Source organism: Oryzias latipes, chromosome 23 (genome assembly GCF_053564925.1).
Source record: "Oryzias latipes strain Hd-rR chromosome 23, Olatipes_Hd-rR_3.1".
Taxonomy (NCBI): Eukaryota; Metazoa; Chordata; class Actinopteri; order Beloniformes; family Adrianichthyidae; genus Oryzias; species Oryzias latipes.
Window position 1 is genome coordinate 21,831,404 of NC_136259.1, and position 21,048 is coordinate 21,852,451.

Genomic DNA, 21,048 nt, shown 5'->3' on the forward strand with positions numbered 1-21,048 from the left:
CCATTTTTGGCTCATATTCTTTTCATACCTCTTTTTCCCACCACTCTTACCTTACTTTATTACATTCTACTGCCAACAATCTTTGAGCCGACTCCCCTATTCTGGTCTTTTTTTTAAACAAAACTGATCAATGACATATGCTTTTGCAGAGGTAGTTGTCATCTGAATACATTACCATTCGCACCAAGATTTTTAGTATTAGGAAATGTGTAATGTTTTTAAACTGAATGTAATTTGTGCTAAAAAGAGTCTATCAAAAAATCAGCACCAACCATTTGTATGAATATCTGAAGTCTGCATGCTTGATAAGGTTTTTGACTTCAATGAACAAAACTGCTCTAATGAGGAAAAAACCTGCATGGCCCTTGACCTTTTGATGAGATGGAACGCTCATAATCCTGTCAAACCAATGCTTGTAGGAAAAGTACCAGATCATTAGGAGCTATCGAGAAGAAGTGTTCTTGGTTGCTTTTAACAGATTTCCCAGAAAGTCTGTCAACTTTATAGAGAATAACATTTGACTTACAGTAGGTTAATAAATGCGTTTAGATCGAGGTGAACATTAGACTAAATATGCTTCTCAAGTCTTCAAAACTCAGTTTTCCTTATTTTATGTTAAACCAAAAGGTTAATTCCACTGATGTCAGCTGTCAGGATGTCAGAGTCTGAAGCCCCAAGGTTACTGAGACTATGATGGAAGTTCAGGATGTTTAATGGCTCAAGGTTACAATGAATGATAATGCAGAGGGGCTTGGCAAATAAGGGAGCAATGAAACATCTTTTCATGTGCATTAAAAGTCATCTGAGGGCAAGGACGCCCCTCAGCAGAAGAGGTACAGAGTTAAAGGCTATATGAATGGGTACAGGGCGTGCAAAACCACTCATTGGTTTGTAAATGAAATAAGAGGGACAAACGGCCATCCATGATCGTTGCTGGATAGCACCCAATAAAGTTGATTTTGGAACAAAGCCTTGAATGGTCTGTAATCAACTGAACTTCTTAGGTGGAGTTTTGATTTCGTCAGTTTTGTCAGACTTTAAAAAAAAAAAAAAATGTTTGCCACTATTGTCAAAGTATTTTTATTTGGGGTGTGATGTGTGTTTAACAGGAAGTGCAAGTGTTGCCCCTTAGTGGTTAATATTTTGGAAAGTGACAGAAACCGATCCCCACAGTTTGATGTTCAGTTAAGGTTCATTTAGAGGTCATGGCAGGTTAGGTTATTAAAGACAATCTCCAGTTCAAAGTCGATTGGAAGAGATGAGACTTCTCTTTAAACTTAACTCAAAAAATTCCACTATTAAAAATCACTTTAATTGAAACCAGACCACAGTGTTGCAGAAAACATTTGTATGCAGAAATCTGTTGAAAAGATAGTGTATGACACCTGTGTCAAACTCAAGGCCCGCGTTTCAACAAATGTTGCCCTCCATGTCATTTTATGTGGCCCGCGAGAGTATAAAAGTTTTTAATTTCTTAAAATAAAAAAATAAAAATTGGTGTGTATTTATTCATATCTAGGGGGAAATGGACTTAATCGGATTGGGCAACTATACATTAGGACTTAAACACTGTCCATATAACCTAACCTGACAAAATCTAATTTAAAAGGATTTATGCTAGAGTAACAAGCAAACATGTGTTTTCTATGCAACTGTAATAGTCATCTTAAAAAGTTATAATAAATGAATAAATGTTTTATTTAACATTAAGGAGTAGTTGCATAAATTTTTCATTATATTCAGTTAGATGTCTAAGTTATATCTGGCCATTTGAGGACAGCCACTATGCTGATGTGGCCCTCAGTAAAAAAGAGTTTGACACCCCTGGTGTATGAAATCTAAGGTCTGAACGTCAGAAGCGATGTCCCTTGACGCCTGTTGATACAAATATGTATCAAACCACTTCAGCTCCAAATTTTTCCTTAATTTAGTGTCAACATAAAAGCAAAAACATAAGTGAATTTTTTTTCATAGCTGGAAATAAATTCAAGCGTCAAGGGGTTACAGGAAGTTCATGCAACATACCAGGCTCACTTTGACTGGGACAAAGACAATAGACAGCCTTTATTTAGCAGAAACATGGCCATCCTCAGGTTAACATAAACAAAAATGTGAACATGAACTGGGATGGGAAGATACAGAAGACGCACTGGGTTCAGGGAGACTTGTTGGATAACAAATTTATAAAATGTAAAAACTATGCTGAAATGTAGCAGCAAATGCTGCCTTCATATTTGAAGATATGACAAAACCATTTGTTTTATGCACTCAATGACTACCAGTCTCCAAGTTACCTGTAAATGCTAAAGTCAAGGCCTGACTTGGCCCCCTTCTCTATGGCAATATGAAGGTCTGCGTGATGCTGTGTGGCTGAATGCATTAGGACCTGTGCAATTAGATGACAGAGTTATGGTGAGGAAAACCACAACAGGGGGAATCCTGATTCCTGGCAAATCCCTGTACTCCATGTCCATGCTTTGTTTAGATCATCTTCCCCCTCTTGGCAGTTCTTCTCCTTCCCCCTATAGTCTGACTTGGAGGATGACAGCAATTATTCAATAAAGATTAACTTCAGTTTGAAAGACTTCCCTGTATTTTTTGGTGCCTGATTTGGCAGAGAAATAAAATCCAACAGGCTTGGGCAAATGCCTAATAAAAGGCTGCAAAAAAATGTTTTATATTGGTGATAAGAGAGTGTATTCAGTGGGTGCAGTTAAAGTGGTTGTACAGCTATAGTAGCCAGTAGCATCCTCTTTATTCGTAGAACACATGGATGGAATACAAACTCTGCCCGTTTGGGTTTTGCAGTATTTAGATGTAAAGATATGGCTGTCGCTAAAGATGAGACTCTTCCTTTCTCTGGGATTTCCTGCATTTGCCTCTCACATCACTGAAATCAATAACAGCAACAAGAGCTGGTTGGGCTGGATTTCCTGCAGACCTTGGTTGAAGCATTTTTTATGCAAGCCATTCTTTTCATAACTAGGTCGTAGTAAATTTGTAAATTTTATTAATTTTTTACAATTCAATGTATGAAAAGTAATAAAGTTAGAAAAAAATAGAAGCTTCACTGGGTCTTTCTAGACTCAATAATAATCAGAAGATTTGCATGACTTGATGTAAAACAAGATTTAAAAAAAAAACGAAAAGAAACATTTAACCGGAAAGCAAAGACATCATGCGTCTACAGCCAAATACCAAACTCTAGCTTTCAACAGAACATTATGTGCCATAGCAACAGTTACCAGGAGGGTTGTGCCTCAGCAAACAGACCTTCAGTAGAAAACAGGTGCGCAAGTGAATGTGGAGATCAGGTAACTAGGACTGGTAAGAATTTATAGAGTAAAAAAGGTAGAGGAAATCTGGAATCCATTCACACATACCCATATAAAGAGAATTATAAGGATTTTTGTGTATTTACTTATTGTAAATACTATCTTCTGTTCTTACACATTTTGCCAGAAGATTTATTTTTCCACTGATCATGTGAACTGAACTTGTAATTCCAAGAAGATCACTATAATCCTGAAAGCTTTAGGACAGAACACTTGAAATAGAAACAGGCATCAGGTTTCTATCAAGCACTCTTGCAACACTTATATGTAATGTGACGTTGAAATGCTTTAAAGCACACTGGTGATTGCTCTTTGCATGACAGCCATCTGAGCTTGACTCTTATTGCTTTTCTCTCATATACACCACTCAATAAAAACTCCATGTATTCCTTGTTTTTTATTAATATGTAGTATTTTCTCTATAGTCTCATGAAAATCCTGCAAACAGCAGGACCCTGAACCTTGTAACATGATATATTTAGAAGACTTGGTGTAAGGTCAACCTAAGAACTATAAAACAATAAAGGCGTAAAGACTATTGGTTCAATTCATGTATCTGAAGTCGTCAGATACGTGTGACAATAATCAAATGCATAGACTGCAATCAAGAGAATGCGCACACATGACTGTTTTCTATTGACTGATCCCAGCTGGAGAGTAGGATTGGAGCTGCAGGTCATGAACACACAAGGTGTTGTCACTCGATTCAGATGCATGGACCTTTCACAAATCAGCAGCTGGTCAGAGCTGCTGTAAGTGATCTGGACAGACAAGGCATAACCTATTACACTGGATATTTGATGAAGTGACTAACGATTGCAACGTTCAATAAAAATAGTCAAACTGAAGTCTTGAGATAAAAAATACCTGGAGATTTACTCAGTAAAGCTCCATTGCTCATCTCTACATGTGAGAAGCACAAGGTGAATAAAACATCTTATTGACCCAACTCAGGATCTACGATTGAGTAACAAATCACTTCTCTCTCCTTCCATTATGTATTTGTGTTTGACCTTTCTTGTGTAGAGGGCAACGCATTAATCAGCCTTGCTGGCAGACACACTTTGCCAATAGAAAAAGACCTGTGAAACAGCCTTTGGCTCCTTTAGCTTGGTTTAAATGCTATGTGATGTTTGATGGTTAGACCATTTCCTGGATGGGTTATCTTTGATTTAATGAGTCCCTGGTACATTCCTTGTACTCCCTGTTCTTTTACTCAATGAGATAAATCCATGCAATTGTTTTTGCAGATTTTTGTTTTTGCTGTTGATATCACTCCAAGGGACACTTTCTTAACTGAAACCAATTCTGCTATTTCCAACCAGATGTTGCAAGAGCAATCGAGCTGCTGGAGAAACTGCAAGAGTCGGGGGATGTTCCTGGACACAAGCTGCAGTCCCTGAAGAAGGTCCTTCAGAGCGAGTTCTGTACAGCTATCAGAGAGGTGAGTCTCCACCTTTGCAACACCTGTGATTTGATAACAGTTTGACTTGGAGAGACGTAATCAGGCCACAGGAGGAAGGGGGGTACAGCTTTACAATCAAAACACAAAGTTGGATTTGTCAGATAGCTGCCTCTTAAGGTAAGGGGGTATTTAGTTGGTCAGGAGTCTGGGTAAAAAATGTATGAGTGTGTCAAGTTTGTGTTTACAAAAACAAATAGTGTATTTATATTTTCACATGTATGTATATCTTTGAGCTTTTTTAATTAAAGCTGCTCTGCTCTTTTTTTTTTATCTCTTTACAAATCTCCGCCACCTGTGTGCCTTTCTCTGCTCAAATACAATGTTAGCTCACATCTTTAACATCGAAGCCTTAGCTCCAGTGTTGACCCTCTTTAAACTCCCTTCAACAACTCTTCAACCATTTATGCAATTAACGTTATTCCAACAAGATTCTGAAGCAGAGAAAAGAAGCTTTGCACTGATACGCAACACTAAACAGTAGTTAGGTTTACGCAATCAGCGTATTGAGGCAATATGGCTCATTTTACTACTTAGTTTTGGGGCGAAGCTGCTAGTCTGCACTTGAACTACGTTCATTGTGTTAACGGTTGAAGAGTTATGGTAGTTGGAGGAGTGTGAGATACTTCCTGTTGCCGGCAACATCTCCGAGTTAAACAGTAAGTAATTTTTAATAAAAGAACTAGCATTAAGTGCAAAGTTTGAATATAGGCGTGTTACCAGATAACATTTGGTCTAAAGTGGAGACTTGAAACTGCTTATGTTAAGGAGGAGGAGGTGCTAGTGAAGCAAACAAGATCCACTTATAACATATAGAAACTCTTTTAACCAATAAAAAAATATTTTTTGCTAGTACAAAGAAACGTTATTAGAATTTGAATAGCCCTAAAACAGTAAACCTATTTAGTTTTTTGTACCAATTAAACTTATGAACTGTTATGCGCTTATCAACAGATAGATGGGGCCTAAATTCAAGTCTTCTTTGTATTGTGTTAGAACCTATAAATAACCTATAAATAAATCCCTACAAAGGGTTTTAAAGATAAAATAAACAGTGATTCCCTCTTCGTCATCTGTCTTCTAAAAGGATTTTATTTTCCAGCTGAAAATCAACCATCTTTGTCTGCAAAGTTTTAATATGCAGACATTAAAAATAACACCTGCCAACGATACGCACTGAAGATAAATTGATGCAAAGTTTATCTTATTTTACCTCTGCAGGCCTTGTGGCTCCTTCATGTAAACAGTCATAAACAGCCACAGTTGCATATGTATTCACATAATTTGTCATTTTAAACAGAAAAAGAGGCTTTTTGTTATTGTGGTGAGATTGCACTTTTACTGGTTGTTTTACAACACAGGGAGATCTGCATATAATTTTAAGAATGTTTCTGTCAGATACTTTTCTGTTGTTTTCACGTGAAAAATTGATAAATGACTTAACATGATGTGATGCAGGAACCCTAAAACCAAGCAGAAAAACAAAACAGTACCTTTAAGTCAAAGTTGTGTCGCATCAATCAGCAAATAGCTGCAGAACTAATGAAAGTGTCTGAGCTTATCGCTCTGCCTCTTTGTAGTTCAAGCTAAACGGAGAAGTCAGATACATGTTTTTGTGTTATTATTTTAAATCCTGGAAACAAGAGAATTTGGGGAAAGATTGAGCTTTTCAATAAAAACCCGATGAACTCTTTGCCTTAAATTTTCATTAGGAGAATTTTTTTAATCACACTTTAGCGGCCAGGGAATCAATACCCTTTGTTTTGTTTGTCTGTTCTGAAATCCTTTCATTTTAAAGTACCGGTAATCAAAAGCAGGCTTCTGGTGATCCAACATCATTACCATTTGTCAAAAGAACAGGGCTATAAGGCAAACAAGAGTGTTGATACGCATGACACGGCTACGCAGGCTGATAACAAAAAAAGATGTTGTACATTTAGTAAACGGTCTACTGTGACATACTGCCGCATTACAAAGTGACACAATTTTATTAAGCCAACAGCAGTCTGAGAAGCAGGTAAGCCAGGCCTAAAATTGGCTTCTTAATTGTAAACAAAGTGAAAATGAAAGAAAGAGAATTGGTGGAGTAGATCAGTGAGTTTGAGGGAGCTTATCCTAATTTTCTGGTGGTAAATGTTTCAAAAATTAAACAGACTCATAAAGAAATGTTTATGCTGACTGCAGGGCAGCCAAGCATAATTTCAGAATTTAAAACATTCAGGATTTCTAATGATTTTTTTGGATCACAGAAGATCATGTTTAGGCCCCCAAAAAGGAATAAAAAATAAAATACCCTTAAAAGTGTTATAGGTAATAGAAGGATTAAGAATAAATTATTATAATAAAGTTTTAATGCATTGGTCGAAATCATCTGAATTACCCTTACAAAGGACAGTTTGTTGGGATTTTAAAGACCACCAGGCTTTACTAGACACTTACATTTCGGGTCCTTTAGGCAATAAATTTTACCACAAGCTAGCCACTTTATAATGTAATCGCAGTACTCAAAAGAAGCTGATGGATGAGGCCAAGAGACATTAAGCAAAAAAGTTAATCGGATAGATAATTGATTGTAACATTCAGCCCAACCAGGATGTTAAAACATGACATCTTAGAAGGAATTCCATTAAAAACAGTTTCACTTTATTTTGAAAAATTCAGATAAAACATTTGCTTTAAAGGAAAGGGATTGGTCGTAGCAGAAGTCCTGTTTTCTAAAACCCCTTGAATACATTTTTTGTCTGGCCAGAATCTACTGATGATATTGGAGAGTTTGTCAGTGCTGGCAATGACACTACATACATTTGTCTCTTCTGGCAGAACGTTACATAAAACTGTTAACACCCTGCAGAGCGACATTGAGGACGAAAGCAACAGTTTCCTGCGCTGTCTGGGTCAGCTGAGGGGAGCCTAGGACGTCCTGGCACCCAGCATCAGTGCCAGTCCCCGCAGTATGGTGACAGGGGAACTCAGAAGCATCTGATAAAAGGATTTAGCAGCAGTTGCAGTAAACAACATATCACTTGACCTGCAGAGCCAGATAATCATATTCACCAGGGAAACCATGAGAGAAGCTCAGGGAATACTGTGGTTTTTGCAGAAAGTGATGCAATAGTAATGCTGAGCCAGCCTGAAGAACATTTCTATAAGTACCAGCTATGGCGGTCTGTAGATGATTACTGTTTATATGCATTAAAAAGTATTGGTCTTGCGGAATTGCAGTGTCATCCGATGCTCAGTTCAAAACAATGTGGAGAGGAATGGAACAAGTCTCAGTTTCTGGGGGGTGGAGGATAATTTAACGGTCTAATATGCTAAAGTGGTTTAGGGTATGCTAGTTTAAGACATGATGAAGTGGCTATCTGCAATTATCTGCAAATTTTCAGTCATAAATGATGGCTGGCCTGATTTAGCCTTTGAACAGTCGCAGGTCAAAGAATTTCATCTTTACTCTTGTAAAGTTTGTTTGGTTGTTTCTGGCATTTTGTGTTGGTCTTTGTGTAAACTTTATGGATTTATTTAATACAAGTAGGGCCGGGCGATATGGCCAAAACATAAAATCTCAATTTTTTTCACACTAAATTCAATTTGCAATTTAAATCTATGTTTTTCTCCTTCCCTTTTTCCCCCAAAAACAAATCTTCTTAAACAGCTAAATTTATTGATAAAGGCGATTCAGTCTTCATCCATCTGCCCAAATTTAAGTTTTCTTTACTCTTGTCTGTGATATATTTACAAAAAACAGATCTGCTAAAGAATGTTTCTAAAATGTTCTGTTCCTTGTCTGGTGTAACTCAATGGATTGGAGTGGGGAAGATGCAAATGTCTCTTCAACCCTGTCTCAAGGAACTTGAGCCACTACTTCAGTTTTACTCATCAACATTTTTGCCACAATTATATAGTCAATGTGATACATTTAATGACAGATTAATATTTTCAGCCAAGGTGTTGCTTTACCCTATTTTCAAGTTCATCAGCTAATTACAGTCAAGCTGTCCATCGTTATCACCACAACCTTTAAGGTATTTACAGGAAATGTTCTAATAAAACTGGAGCAATGACGCCTTTTGTAATAACTTTCATTACACCACGGTCTGGGTGAATACGCTATTCTGATTGGCTTCTGGGTGTGGATTAATAAGTGATAATACACAGTGATAAAGGCACACCTAAAAAAGAAGTTACGGTCACTTAGCTTAAATATTCTATATCACTGCGTTGGCTTCTTTAAAACAAACTTTAGCTTCATCATCTGGACAAAGACAAGCGGTGAAAGGTGAACTTTCTCTCTGATCTGATGTTTTATTTAAACTATCGTAACAACCAGCATATATATTGCTTTCCTTTGCCGCTGCGCGCCGCCGCACATAACAAATAGTCCGCTTTTTGTGAAAAAAAGCTATCTTAACCGAAAAAAACAAGTGGCCATAGTATAAACGGGATATTGGTGCATTAGCAGCATTGACGCACTTCACGTCGGACGGTTCAGGCTTCCACGCCTGCGTTATTTCTGATAATGCACAATTCGTCTGCCATTATCCTTTACGTATACTATGCCTCTGCCTTAACATGACAAAATGAACACGTTTGTAGAAGTACATTCCTAACCAAGATTTGAAAAAGAGACAGTAAAAATTCAATGTTGGCAATTGATGTTTTATGGGTATTTATGGATGTAATATTCCCAAAGCAGCAAAAAATAATTATGAATATTGCTTTTTCACTTTCCGGAATATAGCTAATCTCAGAATAACAATATTAAATAACATATTAGGAACTACAACTTTCTTAAATTTAAACCTTATGTTGCACTACTTTCAGTTATGTCATGATTTGACGAGTGACAATTTGCTTTAAAGAAATATTCAAAGTAGTAAAAGAAAAGATGACATTAACAGTTGTTTTATTTCTTGTTATATAAAGAACCTTAGCTCGAGCTGATGTACTTCCCTATAGAGATAAAAGAGCCATGAAATCAGGTTAAACTGTTAGTCCAACCCTTCTCTTGTTCATGCTGATCTCACTCACCTGCTGACATTTCATTAAAGAAGATGACCTTTCCTCCAGAACAAGTCTTCCTCTGTCAGTCTCTTGTATGATTCCCTCCTTTCACATATTGTATGCCTGATGCAGCTCATTTCACAGTCTGGTGGCTCGCCTACCAGCCTGACGGGGTGGACATACAAATCTTGCCTGTGCACCTCCAAACTTTTTTCACGGATTTAGAGGCAGTGCGGTAGAATTTACAAAACATGGATCAGGCTTGTTAGGGATGACAAGTTAGCTGTCAACCTGCAGAATGATGATCCAGAAATAGGAGCTTCAGAGAGACTGAAAAGGAGACAAAGGGGCAGCATTTGATGAGTTGGTTGTATTTCCATGCCAAATTCACTAGGCAAAGTGAGAAAGCAAGTGAATGTGCGTTGTTCTTTCTGTACCACCATGAATGAATTGTCAGGGTCAATCAGCCCAGCAAATGGAAAAAGGACGCAAGAAAAAACAACTTGAGGAAGTAAGCAGCTGGAAATGATTGAGGGCAGATAATGCACACCTTATTGGGTTAGTAAGTCGGCTCAACAAGCGTTGGAAGGGCAATGAGCAGGCTGCAGCAATCACTGTTGATTTTCTACTTGAGGTTCCCAATAATTGACTCCTTTTTCAACATAAAGAAACTAAGGAATGGCTGGTGATATGCACATTTCCTAAGGAGCCCATTACTCTTTATGAAAAACTAAGACAAAAGGAAACATTTAGAAAATTTTGGACAAGTTGGGGCATTTTAGATACAGCGAAGGCTTCTTAGAAACTGGCAGAAGAAATGCTTTCAGGACAAGTGGCCTTTTTAAGAGAAAAGTGCAGCAAAAGGAGCATAACATTCAGGAAAGCAAAGTTGCTTTTTCCGTTGAATGCACTCTGCTCTGTTTCATTCAATGCAGAGGTGAAAATCTAAATGTCTCTTCTTTTTGTGAAAATGTGAATTGTAAAAAGAGGACAAAACCACAGTAACCTTAATTAGATTTAAAGTCAAACAACGGGATTTAAACCTTCAAGTTGGCTATTTTAACCCAACATGTTAACATTAATTGTGCGCAGGGTGATATGTGTTGATGTTCAATGAAAGTCATGTACCAATTGTAGGAAACCCTCAACATAATGTAAGTTTGGGTCTGGACTACAATGCTGAGTCAATATTTAAACATATAAATAGTTCAAAACCTATTTAACAGAGGCCTCAGGTTTAAAAAAGGTTAATGAAGGGTTTAGTAATTCAGCATTACTGAAGGCCCAATAGTGTAATACAGGGTTCACCACTGAATTAACGTAACACTATACGGTGATGGTTTGTTGCACATTCATGTCGACTGCGTGAACAGTTGAAAAGTTACAGTATTTCAAAGAGCGTGTGTTATTTAGGTTTCGCCGGCAACATCTCCGGTCTTAAAGGGTTAATAGGTAATGGACATATTTTAGCTTTTAAAATGTGTTCTACAGCATCTTCTTTTGACTCTATTTAGTTTAGTGTAAAAGACTTAAACTAAAAGGCTAGATGGTGGTGGTTAGGACTGTTGCCTCACAGCGAGAAGGGTTGGTTTGAAGCCCAGATGGGACCTTTGTGTAAAGTTGCATATTCTTCCAGTGCATATGTGGGTTCTCTACAGGAACTACGGCTTTCTCCCATGGGCCAAAGTGGTGCTTCATAGGTTGATTGAAGACTCTAAACTGAGTGTCTGTCTGTCTGTGGCCCATGGCTGCAGTTGACTGGTAAACTGTGTGGGGTGTACTCAGCTCAATGTGGGAGCACAGATATCCTAGCCAGTTAAACTCATGTTTTTGCGTCATTCATCTTTGATTTTTGCTTCTCTGTCCTCCATTGAACTTTTGTATTTGTACAAAAACAGTGGAGCCATTTGCAGTAAAAGCTTCATAATTGGTACTCTTTTCCAGCTTGACACATTGACAGAACTCAATTAAACCGAGTTGAATTAACGTTAATTTAAGCCCCCCCCCCCTTTCCCCAAAAATCTCAAGCTAAAACATTTAAATGTTTTCCTGTTTAAAAGAGCATACATGTGTCAGTGTGAAAGCCAACATTTTTAGCTACTTCTATTACAGCTAAATCAAAAAAAAGAATAAAATTGGACCTTGTGATGTGACTTCTGGACATTTTATTAGAAAGCTAATTTAAGCCTAAAAAAGTGACACTAAATGTATTCTTAAGTGATGTGTTGAATTTAAAATGCGGTACATGTGCACAAACTGAGAAAAAACTGTCTCTAATGGAGACTAGTAATTATTTGTAATAACATTTTTTGTTTTGTATTTTGAATAAAAGCCACTGCCAACTCTTGACATTCAGTAATTGCCAAAATACTGTATATCCACAGCAGCTCTCCTGACACGGTTCACTTCCACATTATAGCACATTTGCATTAAAATAGCACATATGATGTTTAGAAAGACAAAGATGAAGCTTACACTGATGCAGAAATATTTACTCACAGTATAATGTATAGCTCAAACTAGAAATTTCGTTCAAAAAAATGAGGTCAGTAACTCTATGGGGAAAGAAAAAATATATTTTTTGGATCTATAGACCTAAAAGAAATTACAGAGGTGGAAGGAGTCATCTGGAAAAGATGTCCTTAGGAGTGGAGTTTGCAGAGGACTGAGAGCATCATCAGCCTTAAAAAAAAAACAACTCCTCTCAGTTCCTCTCAGGCTGCACGCTCAAAACCCGCTCATTTCTTCTTAGGGATTCATAAGCAAACAAGTCGATAGAGGCTTGGAGAGATTTCTTTCCTCCTTCTCTGTGATCTTGACATACAAATATTTCAGTATACACACCTTTGATGACTCAGGGAAGCAAGGGCTTTGTAATGTTGTTCATCTAAGCTACTTCCAGTGTTCTCTCCCAGCTTGTCTGCTTTGATGTGATAAAACTGCTGAATTTTTTTTAGAAAATAATGTCAGGTTTCTTTCTTAGAGATGCTCATTTTCATTTGGCTCACTTGTTACCTGCCGCATTTAAAGGGCTTATATCATGCTTTTCCTAAGCCTTTCAGAGTAAACTATATCCATATACATAAGAGAATATATAATCTTTGGCCCATAAAAAAAGTTTTTTTTTAAATTAAATATGAGCTGTTTTTGCAGCCCTTTTTCCTATCCGGAAGTAAGACGACTCGATCTCTGAGGCACCGGCTTTCCCTCCTTGTGGGTGCTTCTAATGAAAGAGCCAGCCACTGCAGCGTGTCTATGTTCCACCCATGAAGCAAACAACATCTGAACTTGCAAAGATGGCTGTGCATATTGTGCATATAAAAGGAAAAAGGAAAGCATTTTGCAGATCACCGCTAGTTCCATGGAGAAAGTGGGTGTGTGTGTGTGTGTGGCGCTGGCAACACAGACTCTTCTTGGACGGGGCTGTTCCTCACTTATCTACGTCACAATGTGATGACCCACTCATTTTCGTGGATTGGGAGGGCCTGGGAGGGGCTTCTCAGAACGTGGGGTTTTAGAAGATACTCAGAGATGCGTAAATGGATCAAAATGCCGCTTTGGGGGGGGGGGGGGGGTTGCGTAAAGAATTAACATTATAATACACTTGAAAGCTCAAAAAAGTTACATGATACAAGCTCTTTTAAGTTTAGGACAACCATAATCACAGATAGACAGAAGATTTTGCTCTCTGCAGACTTTCCTCCGTAGAATATGGGTTTCATTATGTCAGTCTTGCCAGCAAGCAATTGTTTTTATTAAAATCCGCCCATCAATCATTTTAAACAACTGCACACTTGTGTGGTTTCAGTATCTGACAGCAAGGTTTTAGACTGTCTTACCTGTCATAACTCAGTCATGTGTCTCTAATAGATGCTGCATCTGACTGCGTTTAAAATCTGAAAGCTGCTGTGCACTATTTGATAGAGACAGAACCAAAGCTGGTATGTTTTTATTAACTAACTAAACTAGTTATTAAACTAAACTAATCTTTCCTTTTTTTCTTCTCTCTGTTTAAACTATTTGAGAGTATTGAGTGTATCTGTTCTGTAGTTGAGTATTGACAGGGGTCAACCGTTTTCTTTATTAATGTATTCATCACCACAGACAGGTGTCAAATGTAGTGACACAGAGATAAAATCTGTTCAAGGCACTTCATTTTAGTTCTTAAAATAATAACATTTGCTTGTGGTTGTTTAAGTCTGGGATGTGTTTTAGGGGAACATTAGTTTTGTCGTTGGTGCAAACTCAGGTATTAGAGGTAATGGGTTATTTATGTCACTCAAAAACACCTGTTTGGGGCGCAGGAATTCTAGGCTTAACATTGAAGGCTAAATATTTTGTTCCTATAAAGAGTAAGAGCTTAACTCACATTGACAGCACGAAGGGCTCACACCACACCATTAGTTCTGTGCCAAAGTACATTTTACCTCAAAGTATAGTTTGCTTGGTTTTTATGGTCACTGGTTTTGTTGTGATACAATACAGTCTGACACATGACCTTCAGCGTAGCAGCCATAGATGGGTAAAACATGAGCTAAAAACCATTACTTCAAGTACAGGTGCTTGTAGCAGCTGTGCCTTTACAAATCGTAAATAAAAATATGGTACTGCCTGTGCTGTAAGCTTTCATTCTTGTATCATTTTACCATGTACCAATGGTGTCATGAGTAGAGCCTGACTCAGGCTTGTTTTTAGGTCTTTTTTTTTTCATTGCCACTGATTTTGTTCAAGCCAGACAGAAAATTTAGGTCAACAAGGTTTCAGGTTTCGGGTTTCCACCTTTGCTTTTTTGCAGATGTTGTCCTTTCTGCATAATTAGGCCCTCTCAATGGAGATATTTGCAGCTGAGGGCAGAGCTGCTTGAATAAAAATTAGCACCTTAAAGCGTCTGGCCATGTTTCTTTGATGGAAAGTAATGGGATTGGGCTGCTAAAAGAGTCTGGTTTACAATCAAGTGATGAATGGTACAGATTTTTGCAATTGTGCCACTATGCACTTTTCTTTGGAAGATATTGTTCATTTGTCTAACCTGAAAGGGGGGGGGCTTTTGACAGCCCTAGTACTGAGTGGAAAAAGTACATCTCTTGGTTGTCCAGAGAATTATTTGATGTTGTGCTGAAGTCAATAAAATCTCCAAGGGGAACTCAAGATAAATATTTGGACCTATCATTATAAGATTTTCTACAAAGTCATGGTAGATCAAACTGTGAGTAAGTCAGTCAGTTAACTATAACAAACTATAAGTCTGAAATGCCAGCTAAAAAAAACAACTATGACTATGGAAATGAGGTTGAATGTGATTTCATAATTAGGCAGAGTGTAATTAAAACAGCCATCTCTCTTCCATTTATTCAGGTTTACCAGTACATGCATGAAACCATTACAGTGAATGGATGTCCTGAGTACCAAGCAAGGGCGACGGCTAAGGTAAGACCTCCTGTATAAAATGCGCCATCCATTGTCATAGATCCATAGATTTGGGTCATTGCAAAAACTATGATCAGAAGATGATTGGAGTGAGACTTTAAGTATGTTCAATGTTTAACTGCATAATTGTCCTTCCCTTTTTCTTTACTGCTGAGAGGATGCCACTTAAATAACCACATTACTACAGAACATTCTTAAATGTAGCCCCTATATTTGAAAGTGTATGGGTGCTAAGAGTAATGATGATCCCCCGTTTATATTCAAGATTCAAACTCTAACGGAGAGAAACCAAAGAAAATGCACCATTACCTCCTCTCTAATCTCAAATTACTACTCAGCAAGACATGCTATAGTTTAAAGCTCCATTAACCCCCCCTTCTTGTAATCAATATGGAGAATCTAAATGCAAATCTAGATGAGCTTCCGTAGAATAAAAATAGATTTATTACAAGCACTCTGGAGAAGGCTGGGGGTTAGTGGGGATAAAGATAAAAGCAAGTGAAGAAGGAAAGCTAAGGAGAGTCTGTGGCTGGTGTATGGGACTGAGAGGGAAGGGATGCTGGGAGGATGTGGTGCTGAGTGAATGTGAAGCAGGAAGGCTGGTGAAGCAAGACTGAATGGAGCAAACGCTGGGGAAATAAACTTGGTGAATGGCAAGCAGACAGCGGTATATTGGATCTTTGGCTCAGATAGGAGTAATCAGAAAGTCAAAAGCAGCAGGGTCATAAAAGTTAGTCATGCAGGGAGGCCAAAGAGTGTTCACAACCACGCTGGGTGGAGACGCTGTTATTTTGCAGAGGGAAATGGAAGGCAAGTGGTTTTTCTTCTTTCATTTTTCCCAAAAAGTAAACTTGGCAATTTATTTTTTAGAAAATTTAGACCGACTATGGCAATCCAATGTAGAAAGAAATTCAACACAGTAAAAATGAATAATCTAAAGGTTTGAGGAAAAGTTTTATTCTTTAGTGAAGAAATACAATTCGATACATCAAATCAATTCCCTTCAGAAAACAAAAAGATTAAATCTAAACACTTTGAGGAGGTATAGGTGACTGCTTTGTCTGCAAAAATTTCAAACTAAAGTTGTATTTTTCCTACATTATAGTGATTTTAAAAACCACTGTTTCTTCAAAAAAAATAGTTTACTTATTTCTATTGATATTTTCCTTATTTTCACTACCAAAAATATAGTGATTCCATTTTGAATGTTAAATAATACACTCAAATGAAATTTCTGTCTTTAAGTAGATACCGTAAATTCCGGGTTATAAAGCGCACCCGATTACAAGCCGCACCCACCTATTTTAACGTGCTTAAATATTTTTGTACATACACAAGCCGCATCAGTATACAAGCCGCTGCCTCGACAAAGCGCGTCCTGACTACCAGAGTGTGCATGGCTCATTACCACACTGTGGGCAGGTACTGGCCTTGTCTCGAGCTCATGTATCTAATTACACCCACATCTGAAACAGCATGGACCTCTATTCTGTTCACAAGTTCCTCAGTTATGGGTTTTTTTTATTTGATTTTTTTTTTTTTTTTAACTTATTGACAAACTAGGTATCATACATAAAATTACTAACAGTAACCATATAATCAACATTACATCCCTCAGTTATGATGAGGAAATTTACATCCGCGATCCCCCATTTCCCATGAGTCTTAGGGGCTAAAAAGCCAACTCCCGGCTCGCCACACTGTTGTTCGTGTTTAAGAATGAGCAAGGAGCAGCAGTGCATGGAGGGGTGAAAAGGAACAGCTCTCCTTCCACTTGTGTCGCGGCAGCATTATGGTACTAACGGGGCTGGTTAAAAAACATCAGTAAAATAGCGCGCGCCTCAGCGCGATACGCGCGCCTCAGCGCGGCGCGTTCGTCAGAAGCTTCCTTTCACAACAAACACTTGTTGCTCCCCGGACGCCTCTGCGCTCCGCGCTCGCCAAGCGGGTTCCTTGTCTCCCCTTCCTATCCGAAAAGCTCACATGGTGGCTGTGAGCTTTTCAATGCAAAATTCCGCTCAGTCAGAAACCGTAAAAACGACCAAATGGATTTGTGTTTCCAGTCGTGTCCCGACAAAATAAAGGCTGATGTTATTCACACATATTTACGTGCAGCCAGCCGAGTCACTATGACTCAGAGGTAAATACACTTCTGAGCATGCGCTGTTCTCTCCGTCACGCAGCTGACCGGCATTTCCATTTACTGATGGGGGATTTTTTCACGCTGCTTTTAACGATTGCTTTTAACTTGAAAGCTTTATCATATTGTAGCGGCGATCAAGTGCACGTTGGGTCTAATGGCACCAAAGGATTCTGGGATGCGGCCGGGCATGCGTGTTTCTTTTTGTTGAACCATGACTGAAGTGTCTAAGACCTGAAGTGACCTCCATGCTGTTTGGCTGCTCAGAGGTGTGTTAAAAAAAATGACTTGTGCTTGGTGGTGGATGGCGCATACAAAACCATTCACCGAGCCCGAATGTTCGTACATGGCGGCCGCCAATCAAATCCATAAATTAGCCGCGTCACAGAATAAGCCGCAGGGCTGTAAGCGCAGGAAAAAAGTAGCGGCTTGTAGTCCGGAAATTACGGTAAGTTGGGGTGTGCTAATGCTACCATTAAAGAGAAGCAGGGCTAATTCTGACAAAGTTTGAGACTAATGCTGTGTTCACACTAAATGTGACCTGCGCAGCCAATTTGTGTCTGCCGCCTCTGTTTCGATGCGCGTAACTTCGCTGCTGGACGCTTGTCCAAAAGTATGTTCATTAGTGTGCCTCTCCCGGCATGTGTGGGAGGAGCTACCGTCAAAAGTATTTAACCTCACTGCTAAATTGAGGATACAGATGAAGTCGAGAGATCAGGTTTATTTATTTTGAAGAGCTCTACAAAAGCGTCTTTGTGTCTTGGTTCAAATGGTCATTGAAAATTCTCCAGTTCAGTGACTTTCACCATCTACTGCTGGAGCGGTGTCTGAAATACAGTGACTTTCAGCGGTACTTCTGTCTCTCTGTGACCCAGTTTAACGACTTGTTTTCCCACATTAGTCCAAGGAAAGAAAAAAAATTTGAGTGACCTTTTCATTGTATCAGGAGAAATAAGAAAAATATTAAAGTTCAGGAAGAAAAAAAACCCATCAACAATCAGATTCTCCTCCATGTTGGGTTTGGACTCCACCCAATATTTACATCATTAACATGAAACTGCCCAAAGCCAAGTTCGTGATTGGTTGACGTGGTTTGAATTTATTGACAAAGTTTAAATATTTCAACTCTAGAAAAATCCAAATTTTCGGCATGTCGTGTTGCTGCACTCCCAGAAATACGCAACCGCTAGAGAATAGCTCTACGCCCGGCGCTAAAAGTGTACCGAAAGGCCTCTCATAGGGGCTGTGCATTGAAAAAAACATTGAAACTGGATGCCCCTACTGCGTTGAAGAGTTACAGTAGTGTTAAAGGGTTAAACAAGCTGTAGTAGATACTCTACATGTAAATGCCTTTATATTGTTTTGACGAATATTTATATACATGTATATTCTCATTTTCTATTAACTTGGTTTTTATTCATTAGGGGGTTAAGAATTGCTCAGTCAGGTTTCTAAACATGAAAATGTCTTATCCACACATTTCCATCAGCTCTCAAATACCAGCTGATAATAAACAGGCTTTGATAAGCCAGGCTTGTAGGTACAGTGTCATATCTACCAATTATCCTGCAGCAAAGCCACCATTTATAAGCCCTCCTGTGTCTGAGAGGCGCCTACCATCTGCCTAATTTTCGTTTTTGTTTGCTGAAGCACAGATAAAGTTGTGAAGGTGGAGAGGCCCGGGAGGCGGTGGCATGCGTGCTGTTGAGCTGCCTTCACAGCGGGACAGAAATGGCAAAAGCAAAGCAGCAAGGGCAGAGGGTGCAGACAGAAAAAAATGGAGGGATGCATTGGTATATATACACAGATATATACTTGGAAAAGAAGAACAGAAAATGTTAAAGCGTGCCATCTGCATGGTACAGAATGATGAAAGGCACCTGTGGATTTGTCAGTGAGAACAGTGTTTCCTCCTCTTGTTCCTCAGTCATTAGCCTTCCTAAGCACAGTTAACACGCTCATGGGGGCTTTGTTCTGACAGCAGAGGGCTATTGCTTCAAAGAAACCCCACAGCTGGTGGAAATTCATGAGGCGACAGGCTGCTCCTCTGCAGTGAACTTGGATGTGATAATCCATATGCTCAGAAAGAATCGGAGTCCTCACATAGCAACTACATCTCTTCACTTTGCTAAAATGAGATGCTGCAAACTCTGATTCACTGTCACTGTGTAATGCTGCTGGATAAAGGTCTTCTATTGCTTTTAGTCTGATTGCATTGAATGAGATGAGGAGATTCTAAAGAGTAAAATTCCACAATGAACATACATTTTAGTGAACACACAATTACCTAAACGCAGATGCCTTCTCAGGTTCCTTCTCACCCTAGCAAAATGTGCATTAGTTTGTGTATATGTGTGGGTTTCCATAGACGTGTATAAAAATGTGTGCGGTCAATAGTAACATGAGAGCTTTTTTGTGTTTGTGCAGATGTTACGGTGTGTGTATGTGCGTGCGTGCATCCGTGCGTGCGTACTTGAGCAAAAAAAAACAAAAAAAGGATCAGCCGTTTGGTAAATATTTGCATGTGTTAGTGATGATAACCCCTGTAACTTTTGAAACCCCTTTTTTTTCCTTTTGCTGTTTTATGTCCTTGGGATTGATGGGATTGATGATGAAAAGGCCATAAGTGAGAGTATTGATAACTAAAGAGACTCTATGAGGGCTTAACTGCCAAAAAGCAAATCATTTGATACGATCCAAGAAAAGAAAACTAAAAACACTAAACCCCTGTGAGAAACTGACCTTAGACCAACAAAGTTTAGAAAACTTGAGTATATTTACTGCTTTAACCTCACAACTGTTGGTTTCCAGCCGTCTCTTACCCTCTGTTCCTCTGCATTCAGGCCACAGTCGCAGCCTTCGCAGCAAGCGAAGGTCACTCTCATCCTCGGGTGGTGGAGCTACCCAAGACGGAGGAAGGGCTGGGCTTTAACGTAATGGGTGGCAAGGAGCAAAACTCCCCGATTTACATCTCACGCATTATCCCAGGGGGCGTAGCTGAAAGGCATGGTGGCCTGAAGCGTGGCGATCAGCTTTTGTCTGTCAATGGGGTGGTAAGTTTGACCTTATCGGTTGTTTAAACCCTTTTAGGAAAGGGCAATAAACCTAAAAATAAGGAACTGCACGTTCTTTGGTTTAAAAGACATTTGGAAAACTTGACTTCTTGTCAAAATGTTGTTCCGCCCCTTGAGGGGTTTCTCAACGCTGAAAGTTTCATAAGAATTCCCACTTTTCTTCACCTCTGTGGCCCCTGCAGAGTGTCGAAGGAGAACATCACGAAAAGGCGGTGGAGCTGCTGAAAGCGGCCAAAGACACCGTGAAGCTGGTGGTTCGATACACCCCCAAGGTGCTGGAGGAGATGGAGGCTCGCTTTGAGAAGCTCCGCACGGCGCGGCGGCGTCAGCAGCAGCAGCTCCTGATGCAGCAGCAGCAGCAACAGAACCTGAGCTCACAGCAGAATCACATGTCGTAGGTGAGGCGCTTCATTGTCTTACGGGTGGTGGGAGGGATGGGGGGCAGAAATAAACATGAGTACATTTGTGTAAATATAGTATACACCATCAATGTTCTGTATATTCCATGTACTTAACATTTCTTAACACATAAATATTGAAAATGGAAGGACCTGCAGGTTCTGTAGTTCCTTATAAAATGCTCCCACCATGTTCTGATTTAAATACAAG

General features: G+C 39.0%; 2 protein-coding genes across 3 annotated transcripts in view; one reads left to right on the plus strand and one right to left on the minus strand.

Moving 5' to 3' along the window:
- Positions 1-21,048, minus strand: part of acss3 (acyl-CoA synthetase short chain family member 3) — an 83,880-nt gene that overhangs the window by 58,646 nt on the left and 4,186 nt on the right. The gene's annotated exons all lie outside the window — the stretch shown is intronic.
- The window catches only part of lin7a (lin-7 homolog A (C. elegans)), a 32,943-nt gene that overhangs the window by 9,524 nt on the left and 2,371 nt on the right, over positions 1-21,048 (plus strand). The window contains exons 2-5 of one of the 2 annotated variants that reach the window (XM_004083199.4): positions 4,661-4,779; positions 15,154-15,225; positions 20,209-20,418; positions 20,622-20,837. In XM_004083199.4, coding sequence (XP_004083247.1) covers positions 4,661-4,779; positions 15,154-15,225; positions 20,209-20,418; positions 20,622-20,837 — 617 coding nt within the window. The remainder of the gene's footprint in view (positions 1-4,660; positions 4,780-15,153; positions 15,226-20,208; positions 20,419-20,621; positions 20,838-21,048) is intronic. The other variant, XM_020714070.2, reaches the window with a different exon arrangement.